This window comes from Octodon degus, unplaced genomic scaffold (assembly GCF_000260255.1).
Source record: "Octodon degus isolate 3935 unplaced genomic scaffold, OctDeg1.0 scaffold00041, whole genome shotgun sequence".
NCBI classification, from domain to species: Eukaryota; Metazoa; Chordata; class Mammalia; order Rodentia; family Octodontidae; genus Octodon; species Octodon degus.
This window is the reverse complement of record NW_004524617.1, coordinates 1,677,401-1,689,400: the sequence shown is the minus strand read 5'-3', so window position 1 is coordinate 1,689,400 and position 12,000 is coordinate 1,677,401. Positions and strand designations below refer to the sequence as shown.

Sequence of the window (12,000 nt, the reverse complement as noted above, 5' to 3'; positions counted from 1 at the left end):
ATCTTGTACAGCAATTAACCACTAGGAAGAATGTATGCAATGTGTTAATTATTGAAACTGTCCTACCAATTTGGTTTGAAACTCTTTCATTGCTAATTTGTTTCTCAATAAAGTTATGAAAAAAAGAAGGAATCATACTGACCAAAACCTGCAAACTTTCAGAGGCATTATTCAATTCAATTTTGAAGGTAATTAAATGTTGGGAACATATTCAAGTGTGCTTTCATGAGGCCTTAAATAAATTATGATACATACATAGCATGGGATATCGTGACACTTGTAAAATGAAAAGTTGATCAAAACATAATTTTCTGTTTAAAAAGTAAGCTGCTCAACAATGTGTGTGGTCATACAGAATGTCTGCACTTTTAAAACCACACATATTTTCAATAGTAAGATATTTCGTACAATGGAATTTACTATACACAAAGCAGAAAAGTAGCAAATCATAAAATATCTAAAACAAAATTGTACATGATAATGGTTTCGTACATAGTACCCTGTAGTATTACAGTGTTTATATATAATGTTTCACTCTTCTTTCAAAAAAATCACTCTATATCAACAACATTTCTCTGTGGAGTTAAATGGGGGCCTATAGATTAACTGACAAAGTTGTAATAGCAAAGTTTTAATATACACTGTATAGCTTGCTTAAAATGCAGTTTTGATGGGACTTTACCAAATATTAAAACTATGTAGGACCAGCATAACATTAAGTTTGACTGATATAATTTACAGCTCAACTACATTGCAGCTAATGTAGATAATATTGTATTTTTTTCTTTAAGGTTGAATGTAATAACTGATCTATTCAAATGAAAATAAATGTTTCGCTCTGACACAAGAAAATCAATAGGGTTGACAATAATATTAGCAAAGGCATAAGTATTATATGCATAGTTAGTGAGTGTATAATAAATCTAAGTAAACATAATATTAAATTTTTACAAACACAGATTTGCTATAATCTTCTGAAGCAGTTGGGGAAGCTACAAAAACCCTAGAGACTAATGGAATTTAGCCCAGTCACATATTATGCTTACTTAGGTTTATTATACACTAATTCAGGCCCTGGATTTATACTTTCTTCAACTCCTTTCTTCTTTGTGGTCATATTATAATTATGTTCATGGACTGCCAAAATATATGGCATATTATAAAACTAGAGGAAATATATCAAAAATAATTTTTTAAGGAAGGAGAGGTATTGGGTCTTTCTGAGATGACACCACAAGTGTATTAGAATGAACATTGGTTTTGGATTGGATCGTTGGACACAATCCCTAGCAATCTACCATTTATCCACTTGTCTTTATCTCAGCTTTATAAGTAACCTAAAAGATCTTATTATTGGTATATGTTTATAGCACATAAAAATTATATTAATCTTAGGGTATTACTTTTTCAAATTTAATGTTCCACAACTTTATGACTGGTCAGAGAAAGTGATATATGAAATGCTTACATCTTCATGAGTTAAAAGAATTTCTATGAAAAGGTTTTGGCTTAAAACGCTAATTTCAACTTGCTTTTATGACATTAGTGACCCTAAAATGTGTTCCGGAATCTGCCCAAAATATCCTGCAACGTGATCTGATTACATACATTCTGTATCTTTGACCCCACCCAAGTTTCTTTAATCTCTGATCTCAGCAAAAGATGAATTTGGTCCTGTCCAGACTTGATGGCTCCCATATAGAGCTGGTACTCTGAAGTCAGGTATCCTCAAATAGCAAATTTGTGTTTGTATACATTTCATATTATGTTTACTTAGGTTTATTATACACTCATCCAGGCCCTGGATTTATTCTTTCTTCAACTCTTTTCTCCTTTGTGGTCATATTATAATTATGTTCATGGACTGCCAAATCATTTAAAAAGATAAATTAATCCAAAATTACCTGGACACAACTCTACACAGTTAACAGATTTAAACAGCATTCTAGTACTTTCTGTTTTTCTTGATTTCTCAATAATTTTCTAGCTACAGTCTGTCTTTTCTCCTTATCAGACCATTGAAACTCTTCAGTAAGATTATCGGGGATTTTCTAATGCTAAGTTTTTTCAAGTCATGACCATTTAATTCAAATCACAAAACTTGAGATGCACACCTAACATACAGCCTTATTATATTACTTAACTGCAAACAAAGTTTCTTTTCAGGGAATCAGTGCAACCAAGTTGGAATTATCTAAATAAGAATCTAATGCCATTCTTAATGTATTTAAAGGCAGTGCAAACTTAATTTAGGGGTCTAGGGCTAGGAAATATGCTGGTCTATTCTACCTCATCATTTATCATTAATCCTAAAAAACATTAAGAAACAGTAATGTTTAAGTTTATTCTAATTTTAATTTTTATTTTTTTGATACAGGGTCTCACTATGCATTTCAGGGTGGCCTAGAGCTCACTTTGTAGCCCACGCTGGTCTGGAACTAGCAACATTCCTCTTGCCTCAGCCACTATTTATTTCTGTCTCTATTTTAGAATTAATGTGTCTTGTAGAATGTGAGTCTCATAATTATACTTAGATTCTTGAACCTCCTATTTTCTTAATATTAAAGTTTCCTAGGACACTTTTCAGTTGTTATTTTCTGGGTTTCTTTCCTCCCTTCCCAGTTGTTTTTTTGGTCTCCTTTCACTTTCATCCACTTAAAATTAATGTTTCCCTGAGTTCCATCATTAATTGTTATCTATCATTCTAATCTGTTTTGAAAAGTATTTCCTACTGCATTTTTTTCTTACATATAATTTAGTATTTCTGATCTTTCCCTAATGTTAAGCATATATTTATATCTATCTGGCCAATACACAGTAGAGTTCAGTATGCCTATCTTTTCTCCAAAAATATTCACATAATTATGATCTACATTAATAATACTAATTGTTAAACACATATGGCACACTGCTGATAACAGGCTTAGTTTAACTACTTTATTAATAATTTTACTTAGCCCCCTACCCAGTCTTAGATTTTACAAATAATATTTTGCAAGTTATTGATTAAGGTTATGGTATAATGCCACATGTTTTGAAAAGATCATTCTTCCTATTGTATTGAAAACAAGCTCTCTGGAAAGGGACAAAAGTGGGAACAGGAATACTATACAGGAATCTACTGTAGTGACATAGAAAGGAAATTTGTGGTAATTGCCCAAAGATGCAGAGAAATTGTTGAATCTCACCAACTTTGAAGGTAGGACCAATGTCATTTATTGATTTATTACAGGTTTATTTTTAAGAAAAAATATAGGAGGCAAGTACATGTCCAGAGCATTGGCTTGAATAATTGGCAATATATAGATATCGTTCGTTTTACAAGGGAGACTACTAGGGTAGTAGATTGGGTTTGTATCGAGAATTATGTGTGGTCATGTAACTTTTATTAAATATTATTTATCCATGGGGGATGTTAAATGGGAAGCTGAGGATTCAGACATGAGATTCAGGTCCAGCTTACAAGAAAAACTGAGGAAGAAACGATTCACAAGTTATATTTGACACCATGCTGCTAAATGAACTGACCTAGGGGCTGAGTATAAAGCAAATAAAAAGCAATACAAAGGCTGAACCCTGTGATACCTCAGGGTGTAGTAGTTGTGGTGAAACCATCACTAAGGATATTGGATGTAGTGCAGCAAATTGAAGGCTACTTCAAAACTAAGAAAGAATGATGGTACAAAAGCCAGTGAATAAAATACTGATTTAGTCATGTGAATTCACTGGTGACCTTGACAAAATTTTCTTCAATTTAGTGAGGATAAAATTTTCATAAAGTATGATCCAAGAGCAAATGGAAAGAGTATGTTGTAGAAAAAAGAATTTCTGCAAAGTGATAAAGAAATTGGAGAGATAGCAGGAGGAACTCTGGGACCAACGGATGACTTTTTAAGTCATAGGAGATGTGCCAGCATAGTTTTCTGTTAATGGAAATAATTTTGTAGGAGGAAGATGCAAGAGTAAGAGGGCTGCTCAGTAACTGGTACAATGTTCTTGTGCAGAAAAGATGGAAAGGAGGCAGTGCGCAAGCGCAGCACCCTGCCTTAGGACAGAAAGTCCATCAAAGTTAATAGCAAGTTAGCAAAATTTATGATATAGATGCAAGTGAGGGGACAGTGTGCACAGCTTTCCTCATGTTATTTCAGTGCTGTCAATGAAACAGGATACTGGCCATTTGGGATAATGAGGACATTATTGTTAGAGATCTAAGCAAAGGAATGTGGTTGGCTGCACCCAAAAGGGACACCAGAGGAGAGGAAGACAGTGATTTTCGAGTTGCCAAAATGACATCCTCCCGATTAAAGCACAATGTTTAATTGCATTAATCATTAACATCTAGTAATAATTAACACACATAATCATACATTATTTACTTGAAATTATATATATATATATATCATTGATTTTGTATATTTAATCAACACATGGATAGTGAATGTACCGCAATAGATACTATTTTATATACCTTACAAAGATTAAAAACTTTAAATATTAAATTATCAGTCAGGCATTAACATTCATTATATTTGAATGATTGAGAAACCAAACCATAAAAATTTTAAGCAATATTATAGGTTATATTAGAGGTAAGATTTAAGCTTAGGCCAAATGTTTCTAGAGCTCATGGTCTTATACTTCATGTTCAGTGTTGTATTTGCAAAGAATCCTGCTCTAGTACTTGTCCTTTTATATCTGGCTTCCTTCTATAGCATAATGTGCTATGTTGTGTTTTAACACCATTCTGGTTGACTCATGTTGACAGAACTTCCTTTTATAAGGCTGCATATTAATGATTCCAGATATTGAATAGGAGTGTTGATAGAGTACATCCTTGTCTTGTACTTTATTTCATTATGTATGCTTTCGACATTTTCTTTATTTATATGTAGTTCAACCAATGTGAGAATGTCTCCACATCTCTTCTGTTGGGCTTGATGTGGCAGTGAAGATGGGAGCACAGATATCTCTTTGAAATCCTGGTTTCAACATACTTTAACGTATACCCAGAAATAGGATTGCTAAATCAAATGTCCATCCTACTTTACAATTTTGAATAACCTCTATATATTATTTTCCACAATGGCAACACTGACTTGCTGTCCTACCAATCGCATAAAAGTGTTCTGTTTTCATCACATCCTCCCCAACACATAGAAATTTGTTTTGTTTTGATAACAAGGGTTGGGTATTATCTCTGTATTGTTTCATTTCCATTTACCTGATAACAATTGATGCTGAGAACCTTTCTATATGCATGCTTGCCATGTATATGTTTCTTCCAAAAGAATGTTTATTCAAGTCCTTTGCCCATTTTTAATTGTTTTTTTAATTTTTGCAATTGTAGCAATTCTCTTTCTAGATTCAGTATGAACTCTTTATCACATACATGGTTTACAATTTTTTTCTCACATTCCTATAATCTACCACACTCCAACACACAGAATCTGAATAGACTAGTATTTTCCAGGACCTGGAATGTGGGAACAGAGGCACATGCAGAAGTGACATTTAAAGCAAGCACAGTTTTCTTTAGGAAAGATACATAAATTCTAGAGATCTCCTGTACAACACAGGACTCACGCTTAGCCATACTGCAATAAATATTTTAAAATTTAGTAAGAGCAGAGACTATGCTGAGTGCTATCACAAAAGGATATAATTTAAAATAAAGTGAGCAGAAAGCATTTTGAAAACAATGAGTAGTTTTGGTCTCATGGGTGTACAAATGCCCTATGCATTAAATTGTATATTTAATATATACAGCTTTTTGTATGTCAGTTATATACCAACAAAGTAATCAAAGAAAAATGTTTCAACTCCCTAAGAGAATATTCATATATATTACACAAATTGGCCAAGTATCTTGGGACTGAGGTGTCTGGTGAAATTTAATTTAATTTAATTTTCTTCTTGAGAAATAGTGGGTATGGTTGAGCATGGTTGTAATGGAAGCACTAGGAAGCAGAGTCAGAAAGATCACCAGTAGTTTGAGACCAGCCTGCATTCAAGGCCTGCCTGAACTACAAAAAATTATGGGATCATAAAGTATGTTCAAACACTTCAGACACTTGGATACATTGTGTTTGTCCAGGCCTTGGCATCTAGTGAAAGATAACATGCTATATTTAACCCAGAAGAGAGCATCACACACTTACTTTGTGTGTAGATATTTGTATTTCTACAGCCTTATATTGCACACCCATTATTTTTTCTTGAATCCTGCATTAGTATCAACACTTGAGCCTTGCTTCCCTCCTTTTACTGCACTGTGTCCCTCTTCTGCAGTACCATAATTTCTTCCTTTCAAAACCTACATCTTAGGGCTGGGGAGATGGCTCAGTAGAATAAGTGATTGCCTGGGAAGCGCAAGAGCCTGAGTTCACTTCCCAGTTCCGCCAAAAACAAAAACAAGCAAATAAAAAATTCTACATCTTTTGGTGACACAGTTGGAGTCTGGACAGTGTGATATGCATGGAGAAGCAGAGAGATGTAAAAAATTCCAGGATAGTGCACAATTGGATCTAAAGACAATTGGGCTAACAAAATCACTATATGCATGATGCCTATGAGTTCAAATACTTCTCTTCATCAACAATCTTAGCATATATTATGGCAGATGGACAGTTTTAGGCAAGGTCATTTTAAGAATTAAGATATTTTAAAAATTATACTTCTGTGAATTGCAAAAATCTTGAGGTATTGGTACCATTGTTGACTTTTCATGTCATTTTTTATCATGTATTTGGCTGTTGTTTTTCTTGTGGCTCTAAACAAATTGGTGTTATTCTTTCTAGTTATCCATTGAGAACATTGTAAAATCAAATGTTGTACATGTAGACCTTCCAGGAAAATATCAATGGCACAAGCCATTATTATTATATTATTATTTATCTATTTATTTATTTATTTCAGTATCGAGGATCAAACTCGTGACCTTGCTCTTGCCACACAGGTGCTTCTACCGCTGAGCTATCTCCCCAGCCCACACTATCCATTATTTAAGTGATTTTTTTTCCTGACCAACTCTTCTAGCACTGACCTAACTAGAAGAACACAAGATAGCTGACCCAGGGCCCACTCATATGCAAGTTAATGAAACTGCTAAACATTTGGCAGTGATTGCATTACCTGAGCAACTTGCCTTGGATTTTACTTTTCTAAAATCTTTTCTTTCTTATATTCAGATGTTGCCTTTTGACATTATTTCTCTTCAGGTTTGAAAGGTTACTTGGAAATAACCCAAACTTGATGACCTCTAACCATACAAATAAGACCTCCCTTTAATTTAAAAGAGTATTAAAGAATTTAAAAGTGATCACTGCTGTAGGTCACGATTTTACCTTTTGAACAAAAGTGATTTGATATGTACTGCTTATGAATACAGTGTTTTACTTTCCTCAATGTCTTCCTTAAATGTCTATAAAATACTGTACTATATAAGAATGAGAAACTCATACTTTCACTTAGGTAGTCTTAAGTTATTCAACATCACTGGTTAAAATAAATGTATTAAAGAAGGCAAGCTTAGACATCTTAATCGTGACAAGAAAAAATTATGTACCATATTTGTGTACACATATATATTATTCATTCATTTTATTTCTTTTTTATGAGCAGACAATATTTATTGAGGGAAAGAAAGTTCCTGTCTGAGAGGAGCAGGAGAGGGACCCAAGAGGTTGGTCTCCCTCATTCATTTTATTTCTATACTAAATAGACATGTGTAATATGTTTGTTAAGCCAATAACTTTAACTTTTTGTGGTACTGGGGATTGAACTCAGGACTGCGCTTGCCAGGCAAGCGCTTATTCTACTGAGCTATCTCCCCGGGCCCATAACTATAAATTCAGGCACGAAAGAAAACATTCAGTAAAAATGATGCCTATGCATTAGATTTGATTTTGCCAGATGACACTTGTATGCAAGGTAAGCTTAAGACCCCAATATGAAAAAAATATGTATTATTTATATAAGATATTTCTACATGACAGAGAAAAAAGATGAATTTGTTTGCATAAATTGGCTTTTTAAGCATTAGCATAGTAGCAAAGCTTTAAATAAAGATAACTGTAAAGGAAGGTATTCTGAAATTTTAATGAACTGAGGCCCCCCAATGTGCAGGAGATGGTCCATACCTGTCGGCACATGTGATCCCATTGGGTGTTGAGTTCTTTGAGTTCTGCCTCAAGTCTAGATGCAAACTCAGGCTCGGCTTCAGTTTTGATCTTCTGGCCACCTTCATTGACACTGTTTAAGCTTGGCTGGATTGTCTGAATATCATTGACTAAAAGCTAAAGAAACAATTCAATTTAATCAGGATGAGAATTTACTACATATTATAAATACAACATAAATAGGAAATGTATAATTAGGAATCACAATATTTCATATGAATTTTTGTGTTGAAAATATAACAGATATAGCTAAAGCTGTAGATGGGCATATAACAGTCTTAAGAATGTTCAGTAGTTATTATGGCATGAGTGAAGTAGAGAATTATTTGTATGATATTATCTCAAAACCAAAGGAAAACAAAGTTAATGTTTCTTGTTAGGAAAAAATAAAAGTGTGAAAATGATGGGTTTCCATAACATTACTCTTTTTGAAAGGATTTTCATGAGTGTGAAGGCTATTTGAAATAGAGATTTGCTGTTTCGCTTTATTTTGAAAAAAATGTTTTTTAGAAACCTAGACAATTTTCTTCTCACAGCATGCCAATAACATAATGAATATCATTTGAAAAATCCACATTGTGTTATATTATAGTACAATGAATTACATGTGGAAGCAGTGACACAGTATGAGTAATTATCTATAATAAGATATGATAACTCCTATATTCCTTTAAGTAATATTAGATTTTATATTAAAATAACCTTACAAAATGATATCTGAGTACAAGGCAATGTTTTATTTATTTCTAATTTATTTCACCAAAGATTCCTCAGTTGCACTACTGACATTTTCAACTGTATAATTATTTCTTGTGGAGAGTCATGTAGAATGTTTACTGAGCTTCCCAGCACTACCCACTGGAAGCCACTGGCATCTATCCCTATCTCCCCCAAAAAGATGTGACAACATACACTGTCTCCAGATGTTGGGAAATGTCCCATAACAGCAGCAGAGAAATTTTCCCTACTTGTACACCACTGACCTAAGCAAATAATACTCTGATATGAAAGACTTCACGTGAAAGGCATATACAAATCTTACTCGGCACTGTTTCAGCTGTTTTTTAAGAATTTCTGAGTCCCCAAGGGCAGGCCACTCCTCCTTCAGGAAAACATCAACTTCAGCCATCCATTTCTTCAGCGTTTTTATGTGATTCTGGAATAAGAGACCCGTTTCAAAGCATTACTGGAGTACTGATTGCTCTTAACACAGTTCATCACGAGGCTATGTCTAAACAAAAGCCCAGAAATAACTCCCATGTTTGAACAATGTCTCTAAGTAGCTTTTCGGAAAAAGGATATTTTTACTACGACTGCATTTTTATAGTCTACTATATGAGTATTGGTATATGGAGTCTGCTAGTGTTAAAAATAAAAAATTACTACCAAATGTAGTTTTATGATGTTCCTCTTGAGAACATTAAATCATATACCCCTCTAGAGAAATTTTAAGTTACAAAACAACTCATGATAATACTAACAATGTGCCCTCACAGTCCATAAAACAAACTATGAACAATAAACTCAACATAATGGTGTCTTTATAAGCTCCCTAAACCCAAACATCCACGAATTGTTTTGCACAGCTGACAGTCCCTTCAGCTGGGAGCATTCAGACCAAGATTTTTCATCTTTAAAGAGAAAGATTATGGTTTTAATTTTTTATTTGTTTTTCCACTTGGAAGTAAGATCAAGTGGAAATGTATGTAAACTGCCATCATTTATAAATAACCAAGTACTTGCCACTTATTTTCTTTTGTCTTTTGAGACAGGGCTCCCTATGAAGTTCAGACTGCACTTGAGCTCACTTTGTAGACTAGGCCGGTCTGGAATTCATACCAATCCTTGTGCCTCAGCCTCTTGAGTGTTGGAATTACAGGCAGGTGCCATCACACCGGGCTACATTTTTCTTTTTAATTTTATCATTTTTTCTGATATTTTCATTTTGGGGATATTTTTCAGACATTTGATTTTTACTTCTTTCTTTTGTGCAATTCAACTATGCTACATGGGTGCATTATTTTTCCTTTTCCTCATTAAATTCTGTGAGATTGTGCTTCATACAAAGTTTCCTTTTTAATACAATTAATAATAATAATTTTGTAAGCATTTAAGTGAACCAAGTACTTCTACAGTGCCACATTGCTGATATTGTAAAAGGTTAAGTTAACTTTTCTTCCATAACCCAGTTGATCTCATACCATTCTTATGGACTCTTTCTTTAATATATTATATCTTTTTGGTACATGCTTCAGGCCTACTCTATGGGAATCTTTTGTTTACACCAATGCTAATAATCTTCCTTTGGTCTTCTCCCCAGTCTTCCTGTATGTGAATCATTCTTTTATATCAATGCCAATAATCTTTCACAAGACATCTTTCCAATTCAATGATGATATTTTGAAAATGCAACTAAAATTACATCTATCTTTAAAATATTGGTTACAGTCCTTCATAATTATTATTGGTTTTGTTCATGCTATTAATCACGTTATCACTAGGTTAAAATATATAATCCAAAGTGTGATATCCAAGACTACTCATAATCTACTCCAAGACCATTTCTCTAACCATATATTGAATTAAGCTTTACTAATATGTATTATCTCCACAATTCTGAATTTCTTTTTTTTTTCTTTTCTCTTTTTTTCCTTTTTGTATTTTTTACAGAAGGGTCTACAGGGTGTTCATGGGCTCACTACTACATCGGACTCATACTGATTCTCCTGTTTACAGCCTCCCAAGTGCTGGGATTACAGGCATGCGCCACCACGCTCAGTCTCAATGGACATCTCAGCACACCCCAGGGGTGGGGCTGGCAAGGGAGACCCAGGGATCAAACCCCTGGCCCCTGCGCCTGCTTACAGGTGCTTGAATTTTTTTTGCAGTTAATTAAACATACTCTGTTTTTAGCATTTATTCACAATCTAAATTCTACCTGTTGTAAATACAGCTGAGATGTTCTATGTTCTAATTACATTCCATAACCCCTTTTTTCATGTTGATGTTGGATTTTCTTTCCTGCATACTGTTAATAGGTTCACAATAATGTTTAGATTACGTATTGTACTAGGCTGAATACTAACTCTGCCTTCATAAAGATATTACCAACCTAGGCACTATAATTTATACATGTTACCTAATATGATAAAAAGACTTTGCAGAGGTAGGTCAAAAAGTTAGGGAAATAGAGATTATTCTCAATTCATCTGGCTAGGCATAAAGTAATTAATATGTTCTTTATTAAATTAAGAGGAAGAACAAGAAGGGAGGGGGAATGAGGTAGAGAATGAGAGACAGAGACACAAACACAGAGAGATATGCATAGAGAGATATAAACACAGACACATTGTCCCTGGAAAGGGCTTCTATGCTGGAATTGAAGATGGAAGATTGACGTCATGAGAAAAAATGTACATACTTCCAGAAGCTAAATGGCAAGCAAATAGATTGAAGGCACCAGAAAATTAAAGCCCTGCTGACACACTGAATTTAGACCACTGAGAATGATTTGAGACAACTGGCCTCGACAACTGTAAGATAACCAGTATTTATTGTTTGAAGTCGTTAAATTTATAGTAATTTTTTCAGGAAACTAATACAGCCATTTTTTCTTGCACTTAATGTGGGCTTATTGATGAGAACCATAGAATCGTACCCTCTTTGACCAACAGTACTGCAAGCCATGTGTTTTCATATATACATTTATGCATGCATACTTGTCTATGTATGTGTATAAACAGAAATACATCTTCATGTTCCTAGTGCTTAGCATTTTCCACATTAATTACTGACTTCTGAAACATTATTGGAGGAAAATTTT

At 33.8% G+C, this 12,000-nt stretch overlaps 1 protein-coding gene across 3 annotated transcripts in view; it reads right to left on the bottom strand.

Moving 5' to 3' along the window:
- The window catches only part of Dmd (dystrophin), a 1,613,500-nt gene that overhangs the window by 1,532,235 nt on the left and 69,265 nt on the right, over positions 1 to 12,000 (bottom strand). For all 3 annotated transcript variants that reach the window (XM_023715436.1, XM_023715435.1, XM_023715434.1), the window contains exons 5-6: positions 9,220 to 9,333; positions 8,139 to 8,294 (exon numbers count right to left, since the gene is read on the bottom strand). In XM_023715436.1, the coding sequence (XP_023571204.1) occupies positions 8,139 to 8,294; positions 9,220 to 9,333 (270 nt within the window). The remainder of the gene's footprint in view (positions 1 to 8,138; positions 8,295 to 9,219; positions 9,334 to 12,000) is intronic.